Source organism: Artemia sp. Qi Xiang Cuo, chromosome 4 (genome assembly GCF_049724085.1).
Source record: "Artemia sp. Qi Xiang Cuo chromosome 4, ASM4972408v1, whole genome shotgun sequence".
NCBI lineage: Eukaryota > Metazoa > Arthropoda > Branchiopoda > Anostraca > Artemiidae > Artemia > Artemia sp. Qi Xiang Cuo.
Window position 1 is genome coordinate 59,354,874 of NC_142797.1, and position 18,623 is coordinate 59,373,496.

At 36.2% G+C, this 18,623-nt stretch overlaps 1 protein-coding gene across 2 annotated transcripts in view; it reads right to left on the reverse strand.

Annotated features, from left to right (window-relative positions):
• Nucleotides 1-16,402: 16,402 nt before the first annotated feature.
• Nucleotides 16,403-18,623, reverse strand: part of LOC148953283 (hsp70-binding protein 1-like) — a 41,765-nt gene continuing 39,544 nt past the window's right edge. Inside the window, exon 6 of one of the 2 annotated variants that reach the window (XM_089087604.1) lies at nt 16,403-16,829. In XM_089087604.1, the coding sequence (XP_088943730.1) occupies nt 16,761-16,829 (69 nt within the window). In that variant the 3' untranslated portion in view covers nt 16,403-16,760. The remainder of the gene's footprint in view (nt 16,830-18,623) is intronic. The other variant, XM_089087602.1, reaches the window with a different exon arrangement.

Below are 18,623 nucleotides of genomic sequence, written 5' to 3' on the forward strand. Positions count from 1 at the left end.
AGTCGATTACGTTATTCTATGTCCATATATGGGCCCCCGTCACGACCTCGTGATAGGGTTCAACAGATTATGTAATCAATTTCTCAGAAAATCCATTTGTCCTAGTTGATTACGTCATTCTTATGTCATGTGTCATGTGTCATGTGTCGTGTCGTGTGTCATGTCTCATGTGTTGTGTCATGTGTCACGTGTCACGTGTTGTGTCATGTGTCATGTGTCATGTGTAATATGTCACGTGTCATTTGTTACTCATAACCATCCAAGAAACATCCATCAAACTGAGAAAATCCAAGAAACTTCCATCAAAGTGAGAACATCCCAGAAACATCCATCAAAGTGAGAACATCCAAGAAACATCCATCAAAGTGAGAACATCCTGGAAACAACCATTAAAGTGAGAACATCCAAGAAACATCCATCAAAGTGAGAACATCCAAGAAACATCCATCAAAGTGAGAACATCCAAGAAACATCCATCAAAGTGAGAACATCCAAGAAACATCCATCAAAGTGAGAACATCCCAGAAACAACCATCAAAGTGAGAACAACCAAGAAACAACAATCAAAGTGAGAAAAACCAAGAAACATCCATCAAAGTGAGAACATCAAATAAACATCAATCAAATTGAGAAAATCAAATAAACTTAAATAAAAGTGAGAACATATAATAAACATCAATAAAAGTTAAAACATCCAAGAAACATCCATCAAAGTGAGAACATCCAAGAAACATCCATCAAAGTGACAACATCCAACAAACATCCATCAAAGTGAGAACATCCAAGAAACATCCATCAAAGTGAGAAAAATCCTGTTTTTTCATTCTCACTGACAAAAACCATAAAACAGACATTAATTGATGTTGACATCCATGAAAAACATCAAATAAATTGACCAACACTCATAACCGTCCAAGAAATATCCATAAAAGTGAGAAAATTCCTGTTTTTTCAAGTGAGAAAAATTCTATTTTTTCATTCTCAGTGAGAAAACCATAAACCACGTGGTGCTGTTCGGACCTCATGACCCCTTTCTACTCACGGAATTCTGTGTAGTTTTAAAATCACTTTTCTGTGAATAGACAGCGTGGCGACGAAGTGCATTTGGCACTTTGACGATAAATCACAGCAGCCCAATCTTTGTTAAGAAAAAAGTCACTGAGTGATAATTTATTACGCCCCCTGGCACTTCGCGCCCCAAGGACCAGGCCTATTAATAAGTTCTGGCCTGCCTAGAAGAATGTTTAAGCAAAGCAGCTGAAAACCAAGATTATATAAGTAAGTTAAAAAATGAGTATCTAAAACTAGGAGTATAGACAGCATATAAAAACTCTAGCTTTAAATCTATCTATGGAACCGTACCGTACCCTTTTCACACAAATCGTCCGAACTACAAAATAAGCCCTGAGAGTATCAAATATGGCTAAATTAATTTCAAAGTTGGCTCCTCAGACATAACACAACGTTTCTTAATGACGCCCTCAACTGTTTCTAGACGACATCTTGGGATGTCTTTTTCGAAGTTAAGTCAAGCGTGGACCTCCCACTGCAAAACCGTGGCAGAGAGAGGAACTTGAAAGCACCGTCAGTCCGTCGAAGACACTAATTTGGACTGAATATTCATTCCTGATAGATTGAGTTGCAAAAATAATATCTTCAATTTTACTCTTTGTTTGCATGAAGGAGAGCTCTAAATCCCTGCTTTTTATGTTGAACTCCCTACATACTTTACATACCTTCTTAGAAACCGATGGACAAAACACTGCCAACCAAAACGAAACCCACTGTATAAAAGCTATAATTTGTTTGATGCTTAGCAGCAGTGTTTGAGTCACATGTGTACTAGTATGTTAAAATTTTACCGGCAAAAACTCTTGAAAATCACAAATTATATTTTATTCTGTGTTACGACAACAACAGCAACGAGCCAACTAAGATTCCCGTGCGTCATGGAAGTTTTTCTAGAGCTTTTCAGGTATAGTTTCACCAAACAGAGCTGAACCTCGGTGCTCCATGTTTCCCGACAATAGGTCGGTGTTCAATTTTTCAATTCGGTGTTCGACAATAGGTCGGTGTTCCATGGAATATCATGGAATATCATGGAATGGAATATCACAAATATCATGGAATAGGCTCCTTTCCTCTATCCTCTCTAATTTGCCAGGTTTTCAACGTCTTAGTAAAATGGGTAAAGGATGTGGCAATATACCCTTTAATTCCAAACCAGCGGTGCTGATCTCCATTTCAAGGCCCTTCAGCCTGGAAGTCCAATGGGGCCATCCTGTGCTTTCGCACACCCTTCCTGCCTACCTTTCCAAGATTTCTCCAAGAACCCATTTAGTTTGGTCGACTTTGCCTGAGCTTACAGAGTCACACCACTGACCCTCGTCCCAAACCAAATAATCGGCCACACCAGGGATTGCACCCCCACCCTTCAGACAAGGAATTCCAAATCTAGCACACCAACCACTCGGCTAGGACAGCCCGTTTTAGTACACTTAAATAATTTGGATTCCATTTCTCCTTTTTGATTTGACTATAACCTAAAAGCCGTCCTAGCCGAGTGGATTGGTGCGCTGGATTTAGGATCCTTTGTCCGAGAGGGCGAGGGTTTGATTCCTAGTGTAGGCCTACCCAATTATTTGGTTTGGGACAAGGGTCAGTGGCGCGACTCTGTAAGCTCAGCCAGAGTCAACTCAGCTCTAAATGGACACCTGGAGAAATCTGGGAAGGTAAACAGGATGGGTGTGTGAAAGCACAGGATGCTGGCCACCATTCCCCCATTGCACTTCCTGGCTGAAGGGCCTTGAGACGGAGATCAGCACCGCCGGTTCGGGCCTTAAGGGTCTAGTGCCGTATCCTTTACCTTTTATAACCTAAAAGTGAATTATTCTGGAAAATATAAGAATGGTTAACGTCTCAGGCGTAATATAAATTGGTTCTGAACTCTGGAGAATATCTTCGTAACAAATAATAGAACTTCCTTTAATGTTCGAGTAAAAAGCTTATACTGAGATTAAGGAACTCTACCCTATTTGAAATACCGTTAGGCTATGTAAAAGAAGATGAACAAATAGAGCTTTGGACTGTTTCTGATCGATTATTCTTGACTAAGGTGTGAGTCTTTGTATTTGCTTACTTGCGTGTCCCGTTGTCACTTTGTCCTCAATTCTAAATCATTCTGTCAATCTCGTGTCAAAGCCGAATGACATTCTGATCTCAATTTGCATAGGAAAACTGACATAAGCAGACATAGTCGAAGAAATCTTTATGACAGTGACGGAGTAGAACGAAAATCCCACAATATGATTTGCATACTTGTCAAAAATAATGCTCAAAAACATACAAAACGGATAGTTCATCTGTCATCCTCAAATTTCCTTTCCTTCCGCGTTTTTTTTTGTTTCCTCTCTTTTTTGCATTCTTCATTTTTAAGCTTGTTATAAATTTAATGGCAAAATGCCGGAAAACCTTGACGACGCCAAAAAACAGAGTTGTCTTACAACCCAATACAAAATAGGCGGTCGGAATTTGCTTCCTAGATATATTCGCTTGCTCTTTCCTAACAGCTTGTAACAAACGTTTTTATTAGTAATAAATATACGTAACTTACGAATTAACTTACGTTACGAGCTTCTATGTTCGTATATTTTTATTACGTATATTAGGGGGTTCGCCCCAAAGTCAATTACTCGATCTTTACGCTAAAGTTCGAATTTATTTCCAATTCTTTAAGAATGACCCCTTAATCACAAAGGTCGTTAATTAGAATAAATAGCTCTTATGAAAGTACTAAATAAGATTTGGCGCAAACAGTAAGGTATTGAATAGGGGGCAGAGCTAATCATATACGTAATATCTTCTGTTTGTTTTAAGTTTTGATGCTGCTCCTTAGTTTCAGATAAAAAACTTGTTATTTTTAATTTAATTTCTGATCGTTCTTTTAAATAATGCTGGGAAATCTGGCGCCCCATTCATAGCAATGTCCCTTACCCCATGAAAACTTCCTCCATGTAAAGATCCTCCAAAATAACCCCCCCCCCCACTACCAGACAAAATCCCCCCAGAAAACGTCTGTATACTTCCCAATAACCAATACTATGTGTAAACATTGGGTAAAGTTCATAACTTTCAGCCCTCCCCCCCCCCCCGGGGACTTTGGGGGATCAAGTCATCCTAAAACACATAGTTATTATATTTTCGAACATGCTGAAAAAATGGCTATCTCAAAATTTTGATCGGGTGACTTTGGTGAAAAATATGCGTGGGAGGGGGCCTAGCTGCCCTCCATTTTTTTTGTCACTTAAAAAGGGCACTATAACTTTTAATTTCCATTCGAATGAGCCCTCCCACGAAATTCTAGGACCACTAGGTCGATACGATCACCTCTGGGAAAAGAACAACAACATAAAAACAAGAAAACAAATAAACACGGATCCGTGATCTTTCTTCAGGCAAAAAATACAAAATTCCACATTTTTGCAGATAGGAGCTTGAAACTTCTAAAGTAGGGTTCTCTGATGCGGTGAATTTGATGGTGTGATTTTGACTAAGGTTCTATAACGCTTAGGGGGTGTTTCCCCTTTTTTGAAAGTCAGGCAAATTTTCTCAGGCGCGTAACTTTTGATGGGTAGGACTAAACTGGATTAAACTTATATATTTGACAGCACCATTAAACTATGATTCTTTTGAGGAATCTATTGATATCACAATTCGTTCTCACACGGTATCACACATTCCGTTTTTTAGAGTTTCAGTTACTATTGAGCCGGGTCACTTCTTACTTACAGTTCGTTACCACGAACTGTTTGATTTTAGTTCTACTTGTCTTGAGTTTTAGCATGGCTCTTTCTTTTCTTTGAAACATTTTTTGGGGGTAATTTTTTGTGGGGTGGGGGCGGAAGGGTATCAGGACTTTAAATTTTGTGTTTAAAGGAAAGGAGGGATATATTCTTTCTATGATCCTTACAAAAGAGTGTACACTCAGTGGCGCCAATTCAAAGACATGTAGGGAAGGGGGCAACAATGTATTTTTCAAAGTTTAGGGCGAAAATTTTGCTGTTTTTTACTTTTTCAAGGAAAATACCAAAAAAGACGTTTTTCAGTAAAAATACGAAATGTGATGTTTTTCAAAATGAAGGAGGGGGAGGGAGATGGGTACAATTTTTTTTGGGGTGGGGGGGGGGGTGGGGGGATCTCACCCTTCCCATTTTTGCGAATTGCTCCTAAACACTTATAAGGTAAATCATTGTTTTACTGAGAAATTACTATTCCGAACTATAAGACAGCAAAAATTACAGGTGCGTTTTATTGCTAATTAATATGCTATTATCTGACGCCTTTTGGAAGAAAACATTAAAAAAAAAGGAGAATTCGGACTTTGCCGTAAAGTCCGTTCTTTCAGGAAATCAGAATTCTTTCCGTTCTATATCACCCCTTTTTACTGGAAGAGTACTCTTCTTCGAAACCCATCAAATTCTTAAATAGTATGAAATTAAAAAGAAAAAGAGGAAATATCCATTTAAAACTTTTGAAATACTAATTTGAAAGATAATAAAATTAATTAAAGTTAGGTCATGTACCACTTAACACCAGTTAAAAATATGGATTTGGCCTTAAATAGAGGCAGTTTGACTTCAGTCTCAAAATTCAGCATGTCATTGTAAGTACGCTGTAAATTTCAAAGACTTTATAATTTCTACATAGTAAACGTCACGGTATAATATTTATTGCATCAAAGATATCATCATTGTGCCAGTTATTAGTAACCCCCAAAACTGCTCAAAACTTAGCGTTTCACTAAAGCCCCATTCACACTGAGATTTTACCAATACTGAAATTCTGCCCATTCAATTTCCGTCCATTCGCAATGGATGATTTAAACGCTCAAATCGACTAATACCGTAATTATCCAATGTATTTATCTTTATCTCAGATCTCATATAGTCCATGTTTCTTTTGTTGTAAACATGTTCAGTAGCTCTTTCCAAAATTTCACTTCTTTTTAATTAATTTTCTATTTACTTTTCGTTTGCAGTTTTTCTCTATCTGGATAAGGCTTGGGTACTAGCCAATCTTAAAATTCTGATTGGCTCGGTCTTGACTAAGTTCGAATTGATTGAACTGCAGTTTTGGCTCGGTCCATTTCCGAAACTAGCTAGTCCCAGGTTGCTACCCGGTGAAAAAAAATCACTAGATTTTAGTGATTTTTTCGTTGGTTTAGCGATTTTCTTAATTAGAGCTAGATAAATCATTGTATTAGTAAAATCTCATTGTGAATGGGCCTTAAGAAAACTTGGACGGTTGAAGATGGTACGTTAATAACTATCAGGGAAACGATATCATGTTGGTAATTGGGACTTGTCTCAGTGAAACACCTCCACATTGTTTACTATGGTTCTACATGATAAATGCTGAGTTTCAGAACAATCAAGAAAAGAGAATATCTTGTATGCCAATGCCATTATTCATATCGCAAAATGGGTTGTTAGCTTTTAGTTACTATTAAGTAGCTGTCTAGGAATTAAAAAAAATGCTCATTAAAAAGTCTTTAAAATTCGAATTAGGAGAAGAAAATAAATTTTACTTAAGTAGCGAAAGAATTACACTAAGAAATATTTCTGTATTCATAATCCTTCAGTTTGCTACTTATCTGCAAGAAACAAAACAGTAACGAGTGAAACGATTTGCATATTTTGTAATTAATGACGGCTCATATAATTACTTTTAAAAGACTTGAATAGTTTCAGCATTGATAATTTCAACACTAGCTTTAGTGTTACGTTTTTTGAAAAGCGGTAAATAAAACGTAAAAAGAAACCTAAGAATTTAACATGGGTGCCAAAATGTTTTATGGACGGATAGAGGGCACTTTATTTAAATTCGATTAGAATGATGTATATGAAGTCGAAGAAAGGAACAGTTTGGATTTAGGATGAGGGGGGGGGGGAGGTAGTGTCGATCACATATACACATTTAGATTAATAATTAAGTCATGTCTGAATCATTGGCCCCTGTGCTCCTCAGTCTAATAGATTATATTGAACGGCGCCTAATTCAACTAATAAAAAAGCTTTAGTGAGGGTCTTATCGTCGTATAGTATGCCAGATAAATACATTAAAGGGATAATGGCTGTAATAGAAAGCTCTTGCTGCAGCGAGGAAGGCTTGCTAGGAAGCGAAGCTCGTAGTTGGGTCAGCGCAAAATCAGACCGCATGTGGTCTTTTTTCTTTTATGCACTTAGTGCCAGGGACGTACGCAGGGGGGGCCTCCGGGCCCGCCCCCCCCGAAATCTCACGATTTTTTTCATTTTGCCATAAGTTTCTGATTTTTCTCACAGAATAATGGGTTTGAAGGATTTGGCCCCCCACCGAAACAAATTCCTGCGTACGTGCCTGCTTAGTGCCACTTAGTTTTAAGGAGCGCATCAAAGGATTTGGGAGAAAATGGTACTAAATGGGGAGGCAAAATTCCGTTAGACTTAGATTATACAGATGATCTCAGTGTCGTAGATAAAAATGGCAGCGAAATAATTGAATATTTGGAGGTTGCGAGAATTCAGGATGCCAGAATAGGTTAGGAAATTAATGTTAAAAAGACAAGTAGCTTAAATTAGAAATAAATCAGGCAGAAGATGTGATGTTAGACAACGAGAAGATCGACCACATGGATGACTTCACCTACCGAGGACAACGTTAGACAACGAGAAGATCGACCACATGAATGACTTCACCTACCGAGGACAACGTTAGACAACGAGAAGATCGACCACATGGATGACTTCACCTACCGAGGACAACGTTAGACAACGAGAAGATCGACCACATGGATGACTTAACCTACCGAGGACAACGTTAGACAACGAGAAGATCGACCACATGAATGACTTCACCTACCGAGGACAACGTTAGACAACAAGAAGATCGACCACATGGATGACTTCACCTACCGAGGACAACGTTAGACAACGAGAAGATCGACCACATGGATGACTTAACCTACCGAGGACAACGTTAGACAACGAGAAGATCGACCACATGCATGACTTAACCTACCGAGGACAACGGTAGACAACAAGAAGATCGACCACATGGATGACTTAACCTACCGAGGTAGCATTACTAGCATGGATAGTGGAGTCTAAGGATACTAGAAGACATGATAACGACAGTGGTCAAATATGGCTCTGAAAAGTGATTGGTTTGAAAGGTCGAGGAAGATGGGCTAGATGTCGTCCCGAGGGATTGTCAGGTGATAGATTTAGGCAATCGTTCGTGTCATAAGCTGTATAAAAAAATATGGTTCAGTTTTGACTTTTAGAGCTACAATGACAGAAATGTTGTGATGATTCAAGTATTACGGATGATAGACTGTCAGAAATCGAGATTTATGTTAATCTTTATTGGGCCAAACTAATAACAGGGCCCCTTGAGCAGGGTGGAAGAGTCATAAGAAAATACTTAAAAGATATAGGAACTTAATACGGGGTAGTAAAGAGTGAGGATCTTAGCAAATTAGGATGGAGGAGGAGCTTGCACAGTTTTGTTCACCCCAAGTGACCTGTTGCTCCGGTGGGTTGTGAGAAGTATTGGTAGTAAACCCTTACATGATGATGAAAAGCGTTTCTTAATTTTTTACTCAGTCTCCTTAAGATGAATTGGCTCCACAAAAGTGCAGTCACGCAATTTTTTGCGTTTTTTTTATTTCTTTATTTTATCACTCCACCTTATCATTAATTATATAGAACAGGCTCAATCATATAGAACATGTGGTCAGGAATGTACGTAGAGGGGATTTTAAGAGCCCACAGGACATCACAATTTCCCTACAATTTAGTTTTTATCTGCTATGTTTGACAGATAGACCTCCTCCCCCACTCAGCGAAACTAGACATGCACAGCCTACAGGTAGTAGCTTTAGTTCTCTCCTCCGGAAATACCCAGATTTTAAGCCTTTTTTTTCTATAATTTTACACAATTCACCTGTTTTAAGGGTTTTAAAAACTTGATACCCTCTAAAATGTGAGATACCCTAAAATGAATTTCTAGATACGTCTCTGAGTTGAACTATAGTTATAAATTTTATTTGAAATGCAAATTACGAAAATTAATTTTTTATTGATCAACTTAAAAGGTTATATATAATATAGAATCTCTACTATAAAGTGTATTTACTAGGAACTCAGCACAAATTAAAACTCAATTTGGTTGCGCCCTCCAATTGTCGGAGAAATTGCACCTATGCACTTTCACTGCCATTTTGACCGCACAAAATCAAAGCACATCTCTTACCCAAAACAAGTTTTGGGCAACTCCAATTAGAAATCTGCATGGAAAATAATGAGATTGCAAGGGAAATAACACTAGATAATATGTTTTGAACCAGAATGAATAAAAAAGGAAATCTAGCATTCTCGGAGCCTTCACAAATTCATAGTGAAGGTAAAAAAATATAGTAAACGCATTTCTTTGTTCAAATTAAAGTTATCTTTCGACCCAATATTCAAGGATCCTCATTGGCCCCTCTCCTGCGTGCAATGACCCATAAAGAAGCACCTCGCTTGGTTAAACAATTTTTTTTTATTCAAATTTTTAGCGCTAAACTTCCAAACACTAATCACAAATTTGCGTGATCCTTGTAAAACAGAAATTCCGCGTAAATGTGTTAAAAATACACTTTTTTTCAACTAGATTACAAATCTTCATGGCTCAGCATTTTCGTGTCTATATTTGCAAGACACCATATACGGAAATCACCGGTATTTGAGAACACACTTATGTATTAAACTGGAACCTCCGTTCCTTGTGTCCGATGGTTATGTAGATATCGCCATATTGCTCTTATATCTTCCATAGATATTACTACCCATTACTGGACTAATTGATAGAAAGATTTTTTGTTGTTTACAATTTGGGTGGTGGAAACCGAAGGCTGTCAAGCCCTGACAGCGTTTTGGGATGGGTGCATAACAGCTTGCTTAGCAGGTTAAACCGGTAGCTTAATCTATTGTCTTGTCCCAATTACTTAATTATATAATTATTTGTTAGTGGTCAGCAAGGGCATATCCAGGATTTTTGTCAGAGGAGAATTTTTTTAGGGGTGGGAGAGGGAGAGGCTACACACCAAAACTTAAAAAAAGGTATCAAATATTGTTTAAGTACAATTTGTTACATTTTTACGAGTCTGATAAAAATTTTTATGGGTGAGGGGGGAGGTTTTAAATCCATCCATGGCCAGCAAGAAGTATATCCAACTACTATATTAAATTTAATGCATATAGAGTTAAAAAAACAAAAAACAGATTCAATAGTGAAATAGCTTTATATTAATAGCTTTATATTAACGAGAAAATATATAGGCTGTGTCTCAATATTAATTAATTATAAAAACTTTTTCAAAAAAATAAGTTTTTCAAAGAACAGTAAAGAATTCCATTAAACCAAAAATGAGCAAAAATAAAATCAAATAATCTAGCAAGCGTGAAACCACCACAAATCAGCATCGATAAATAAATGAAGCCCAAAACGAACAGAAATTACAACAAATAACCGAGTCAAACTCAAAACGAGCAGAAATTAACATGTGTTGGGCTCAAAAACCCCTATGCCTTCCCAAGGCCAGAACATAATTTGCACTTTACTGAAGAAATATGAATGTTTTTACTTTTATAACTTTAATAAACCAAATAATATTAACATTTTGATTATTAAATATCAGTATATCTATATTAAACTGTCAATACAAATTCATTTATATTTGTAAAGTGCAAATTATGTTCTGGCCTTGGGAAGGCATAGGTGTTTTGAGCCCAACTCATGTTAATTTCTGCTCGTTTTGAGTTTGACTCGGTTATTTGTAGTAATTTCTGTTCGTCTTGGGTTTCATTTATTTATCGATGCTGATTTGTGGTGGTCTCACGCTTGCTAGATTATTTGATTTTATTTTTGTTCATTTTTGGTTTAATGGATTTCTTTACTTTTCTTTGAAAAACTCGTTTTTTGGAATTTTTTTTTTTAAATTAATTTCTGTTAGGTTTATATTGACATAGTCTTTTCAGGTAAAATGAAAATAATACTTTAAATCTTTTGATTTTTTAAGAATTTATATTTTGGCCTGCTATTTGTATGCTGAAGAAAATTTTCAGCAATTTTTAACAACATACACCCTATTAAAAAACTGGACACAATTAGTAGTGTTTAATTTAGTTTCGTATCTCCTCTAGTTGCCCTGAAGTGGAAAACTTGATACCATTTGCAAACAAATCTGTTGACATTCTTCTACAGCTTGGATGCATTTACCCTACCTTAATTTGGTTAAATTTTAAGAGCAGAAGTAACCCCAAAGGTTTGGACATAATACCCTCTGTTATTCTTGGGATACTGCTGAGATACCTTATTCATAAATAGCATTAATACAATGTATTTTCATTTAATCTTAAGGCGACATTTAGTTTTTAAACATAATGGACAAATGGGAAGGTGGGCATGGGAGGGGGATTAGTTGCCGTCCAATCACTTTTAATTATTAAAAAGGGCATCAGCCCTTTCTGTTTTCAATCGAATGTGCCCTTTTCGGAGTTCCTACGACAAACTCCTTCGATACCAAGTACCCTGGTCTAAACAAACAAACAAACAAAATACACTGTACTCACATCGATCTTTACTATAAAAATGTCAAGCCTTCCAATCACTTTCGACTGCTAAAATGGGCACTATGCCTATCAATTTCCAATCGAATGAGCCCTTTTTGAGTTTCTACGACAACGATTTCTATAAACACATTTCTATAACTTAAATTTATGCCAACTAGACCATTGAATTACCAATCGAATTAGCCCTTTTTCAAGTTTCTACGACAAAGATTTCAATAAAAACTCATATGCCCCCAGGGCACGACTTATAACCCTTGCCCTGAAGACTGTGGGGGGAGTGTCCTGCTCAAAGGTATAATTTCCAGAACTTTAAACTGCGTGGAACAAAATGGCTATCTCAAAATTTTGATTGGATGTTTTTGGGGAAATGGTGGGCGTGGAAGGGGTGTTAGATGCCTTCCAATCACTTTCGACTATTAAAACGGCACTAGCCATTTCAATTAAATGAGCGCTTTTTGAAGTTTCTACGACAACGCGTTCTATAAATACCTTATATGCCCCCAGGGCATTACTGACAACCCTTGCCCTGAGGACTGTGGGGGGGGGTGTCATCTTCAAAGACCTAATTTCCAGAAGTTAAAACTAAGTTGAATATAATGGCTATCTCAAAATTTTGCTTGGATGGGTTTGGGGAAAAGGTGGGCATGAGAGGGGGGTTAGTTGCCCTCCAATCGCTTTCGACTATTTAAAAGGGCACTAGCCCTTTTAATTTCCAATCGAATGAGCCTTTTTTGAAGTTAATAAGACAACACCCTCTATAAAAACGGTAAATTCCCCCGGGGCGTAATCCTTACAACCCTTGCCCTGAAGGCTAAGGGGGAGTTTCATCCTCAAAAAAATAATTTCTATATGGAAATCACCAACGCGTAACAAAATGGACATCTCAAAATTTTGATTGGATGTTTCGGGAAATAGTGAGCGTGAAAGGGGTGTTAGTTGCCTTCCAATCACTTTCGACTATTAGAAAGGGCACAAGCCATTCCAATTTCCAATCGAGTGAGCTCCTTTCGAAGTGTAGAAGACAACTGCTTTCATACGAATTACCCTGGTATGGAAAAAAAACAAAAAAATAAATAATACATTGTGCCAACATCTCTTTTTATTTAAGCAGTGCGATTCCTCTGCCTATGATTCATGTTTGCATATGGACACGAATAAATAAAACAAATCTATAATGAAATAGCTTACTAACAATTGTGTCAATTGGGGGAGGGTATCTGCTCACTATATTTTTCGCTACCCCAAGATTTTGAAAAATGCTCCTTTTTGTGGATTCACTTTCATTGAAAAATGCTTTTTTTTGTTTTTTTTATTGTAAAAATGATAAATTTACCCCCCCCCCCCAAATAAATTTTATTTCAGAAAGATATCTATTTAACATAGGATTTACGACACAAAATATCACTGAAATCTATTCTAGTATTCTAGTTAAGCTTGTTTTGCTGTCATAAACGTGACAAATTTCAGGTAAACAAAAAAATCATGTCATGGATCCCAATGTCAATTTTTCGTAATCCAAGATCTTTTTAAAAGACATACATAAAGGAGGAGGGGATTACTACCCCGAATCATTGAGGGGTATTGGGGGGAATCATCCTTCTGAATTTACTCCTCTCTTCTTTAAGCGAAATTTTCTAGAATTACAGGCATATTTTGCCTTACATTAATTGAATCATTATTACGTAACTAACTGGATAAAAACGTTGTCTAAAGTTGAAGTGGTTGTGATTGAAGACCCGAAATAGCTTTGTACCTTCTTGATCATTTCGATCTAACTACTGCCAAGCATTATATTTGGGTGATATTTTCGAACCTGACAATGGAGCTAGACGCTTTACACTGAGTATGCCACAAAAGGCGAAAGCCAGTTTGCGAGCCTTGGCAATCCTTTTGATTTGAGGACTTTGTTTTTGATCTTTCCCGTAACCATTCTCCATAGAAGTAAATTATTGATGACGCAGTAGAGGGTAGAAAAATGATAGGGTTTACCTTGAACAACACGTTAAGGTTAAGCTTCTTCTGGTAGTTCTTACTTCTTCAGACATACTAATTTTTTTTAACTACAGACACAAACATAACATGATATTATTGATTATTTAACCCCCCCCCCCCCCCATCTCAAATCCAGGATAGAAACGTGGCCAAAACTGCTATAGTTGGAGTACATTGACTTTAGTCAACTTAACAATACAGCATCTGTATAACTTTCATGATTTTCATTATATTTACTTACAAGGCTGACGTAATGGTGAATACTACAAAAACCCACTGCATCTACACCCTAAAAAAAGACGAAGCTTACCTAAAGAGAGTTGACCCATAATTAACCATAAAATAAATGACGAATTCGATAAGAATGAAAGGACGCGTATGAACAAGACCACTCACGATTTAGCTAAACTCTGCCGTTCTAACGAATCTTGGATTTGTAGCATTACAGCAAATCAAGTTGCTAGTAGTTGTCTAACTTTTGCTGAAGTTCACCACTCTACCCAGGTTTTCCACTTTAGAAGAATCTGTGAGTCTGAGAATGAGTCTGTTACTTTTTCGGGTTTTTAAAATTATTTTTTCTGCCTCCCTGTTTGGCAGCTTTTTCCTGCTGATTCCTTTGAACTGTAATTTGTTTGTTCTTGAGCGAGCATTTAAATGTTTGTTTTGTCCATTTAATTTTGTCATTTTAATACACCTTTTTTTCGAATGTTGAACAATGGTCTGCGTTGCGCAGGTACAGATCTTTTGATCCGATGCTTTCAGCCAGAAGTGCAATGCGTGGTTGGGGGCATATCATCCGACGCTTCCCGTGTTTTCGCCCCATATTTCTTCAGGTACCGATTTAGAGCTGGGACGACTCTGGTTGAGCTTAAAGAGTCACACCATTGACCCCGTCCCGAACCAAATAACCAACACCAGGACTCTAACTCCTGACCTCAGGGTTTCAAGTCCGGAGCACTAACCACTCGGCTAAGACGGCACTTTTTAATATAGCTCTAAAATTAAAGCTGATTGGTAGGTGAGTGTTATATCTTCGAAATTCAATGGAGTAGCAAACCTGCTCGTCAGACATGAGTGACCGTTTAAATTAGTTCCTTGATGTATTTAAATTGCTTATTGACCTGACTGAGCATTTTTAGACAGACTAAATAAGCAATTTTCTAAATAAGTTTTTGTACTGTCTTCACAGTTTACTGCAGGTGATGTGAACTAACGTCGACCAACACAAAGAAATAACAAATTTGATTAAATTTTACCTGAACTAGAATTTACATACCACCTTATGAGCAAATTAAAAAAAAAACTTTCAAGAGAAAACCAGTACTGTGGTATCAGTATAGCCGCCTCTTCAAATTAATAGATATGGCAACGCTGCTGGCTCTTTTTAATTCCTATTTACTCTGCAAAAAGACAGCACTTTTAGACTGCTCAAGATAATGACGACAATCAATTTTAATGTTTTTTAACACGCTGAACAGCCTTTCAACCGTAACAGTGTTGAGTGGAAGAGTCAAGAGTCTTTGGATAGGCATTTTGACTTTGCTAAGGTGAGCATTTCCGGTGCCATTCTTAAGGCTCAACACGTAATTAGAATTTAAACCCCACCCCCTCTAGCTAAGTAAATTCTATTGACTTGTCTAACCGTTTTCTTCAACCTTATTCACCTCTCAAGATTTTTTGAAGTTTCCTTTTCCATACGCTCTTTTCTTACTTGCAGATATAGTTGGATAGCACAGCTCTTCATACCAAAATTTATTTTGCTGTGTCTTGTATTCCAATTTCCTTTTGTAAAATCACTGGTTCTTTATAACTGTCCGAAAACCCAAACATATTTTTCAGTTTTCTTTCACCCCTTTAGAATTTACATTGAGTAGCACACTGAGTTCTGAATAACAGCACATGGGGCGCTGATACTCAAAAGGTATAAATGGAACACTAGTTCTTACTTCCCAGCAGGTTTGGTCGAGAAACTCTTCTGAAACTTGTTCTGAAAATTCAACAATCTTCGTTCTTCTCCCCCACGGAGGTCATATTATATCATGCCCCTGCTATTCCTTGATATCAAGTTTGATACGGAGTTGACAACCCTATCTGGTAGAGGTGCATATGACAAGATTCCAGAAATTCCCCCTTTTTGGAGAATGTCAGTGATGCAAAGCTGAAATCACCCAAAAAAGAAAGAAAAAGGGAAACAAGAAGAAGAGGTGAATATTACACACATGTAGATGGCTTAAAATTTTTGAAATCAATCCATAGGCAATTTATCTGGAAAACATCTAGCAAATGTTCCTCAGTTTTTCGTAGCGCCCATGCTTTAGAATCATGTTTGACCGCTGCCATCATTGCAGCTTCCAATATTCTAATCTTGGAGAAAACTAATTCCATTGCATAGCTTTCATCATTCCAGAAGTTTCTAACTTTTAATCTCGGGATGATTTAAAATCTTTGGGACAGACGAAGGCTACTCAGACTGATTTAGAGCTAATATAGAACAACAATTATCAGGTTTATCCTGAAATCAAACAAATATTTTCCTATTACGGGCTCTCTCAAAATATCCTCACAAATAAAAAGTTTCCAATTGTTAATTAATGTCGAAACGTCACATTCATACAAGTCTTCAAGATTTAAAAACTGACGCGCTCTTTAAAAAATATTGTTTCTTGGTATTTTCGTAGAAAAGTAACAAAATTAGCCCCTCCCAACCCCAATTTAGAAATACATTTTGCCTCCCCACTCCCCATACATTTTCGTGAATTGAAGCCCCTGTAATTGACGGCGATTTGTCATTTCTTCAATCCACTTCAGGTAAATAATTCATTTTCCATTTACTTGGCATTACAAATCGGCTTTGTAACTTTATTGACAAAAACAGGAGGCAATGAAAAAAAAAATAAAAATAAAAAAGGCAATTTGAGTGTTCACAATCAAGAACAACCGATATATGAGCATGATTAAATACTACAATGGGGGACCATCACCCAAACATTGCATCAGAAGAAAACTAAGGTACTTTTAGAAAGCAATCTATATATAGTTAAATACATAGACATAATTTAAGACATTAGCACAAGAATTTTCAACATAAACGATTCCTCAGCCTTGAAAAGACACAAATTATCTATCTTCTACAGGATCTTCTCCGAAACACAAATCCAATATTTCTTTGCAATACTCTTCCTCTTCCTGAAAACAATTTAATTTAATTTTTAATTTAATTTAGTTTAAATTAGTTGCACTTTTGTCAAACGTGAAAATTCACTTGTCAGACTGGGGAGACTGGTGAGCCACGAGAAAAGATAATCTTTTACCCCTATCTTTCTTCCAAATGCATAAAATTAAGTGCGTGTGAGCATCAAAGGAGCAGATGAAACAGTTACAGGGGGTCACGGGAGCCAAAAGGACTAAAGTTAGAAAGTCGATCTTTCTAATATGTGATATCAAGCATCTCGCCCAACATTTTTTACAACCCGAAAAAAGAAAGGACGTTGTCCGTGAAATTATTATTTCTTTCTTCCAACACTGTGGCTTCTTTAGAGTCAAATTAATTTTGATTAAACCTTATGGTGTGAAACCAAGAGTGAAGTAAAATTAAAATTTATTCATTATCAACGAAATTTTTACAAGCTAAAGTCAAAGAACTAATTTTTGTTCAATTCTTGAACAGCTAATACTCTGCAGGACACTAAATAAAAATAATAGGCTCAATTTTACAGAAAAAACAACGATTATATCTTAAAGTTTAAGCTGGAAGAATTTTAACCAAGGATTAACATGAAAAAAAAAATGACGGTGCGTAGCTGAATATTGTAAAAAAAAAAAACGAAAAGAAAAAAACCCCTATATTTGGGTACAAAGAGCCAGTTTTGGGGCTCGGATTTCACAGACTAAAGTCCTTGAATGATTTTGATTTCAAAAAGCTATACACGCCCAAAGTTCGACAAAATCTATCAGTGAGGATTCTCTTTAAATCTCTTTAAAATCTAGATTCTCTTTAAAACCTATCAATGAGGATTCTCATAACGCCCAGGTGGCATCTATTCGGCTTTTCGACCATTCTGATTAAAATTTTTGTTTTATAATTTCGATGAGACACTACGTAGAATCAAGGATGGAACAAAGGCGAAAAGGGAGGATGAGTGTCGTACAATCTGTTTTTCCCTTATAGAGCCCCAAAATTATTAATTTAAGATCGACCGTCTCAATTTTCAAATTTCATCCATTCTCTCTGATGAAACTGAGAAACCATTAATTATATATATATATATATATATATATATATATATATATATATATATATATATATATATATATATATACATATATATATATATATATATATATATACTATATATATATACTATATATATATATATATATATATATATATATATATATATATATATATATATATATATATATATATATATATATAGAAAAAGCACTTAAACACATCGTTCTTTGTTAAATATACACTATTATGTGAATAATATCTATTTATTAAAAATAAATATTACACTATTATTTTAAAATACCTGAAAATTAATTAGAATGTTTGGAGTAACACATAGTGTTTTCAGAAAAGGCAAATTGACACTTAAACATGGAAACTAGGAGATAGTAGCCGTTCTACCGAAGATAATAACTGTTCACAAGGATCTTAACATCACTCTTTTCTTTTATTCGAAAAAAACGAATTTAACAATACCATAAAACAATTCTCATTCCCCTTCGAAAAATATTGAAAATAAACTTCATTCTAATTAATAAAAATGTGAATTTCAGTTAAAGATTCAAAGTTATTTGGACCCAACCCGAAATATTAATTAACTCAACAAATTATTTAGTTTTTTTTTAATTAATTCTATTGATTCTTAAACAATTTGGGCTGGCTTAGTAAGCAGAAAACAGGCTAGTTTAAAAAAAAAAAATACACCAAAATAGGTATTGAGTCCTATTAGCAAAAGAGGCTCTCTTCTT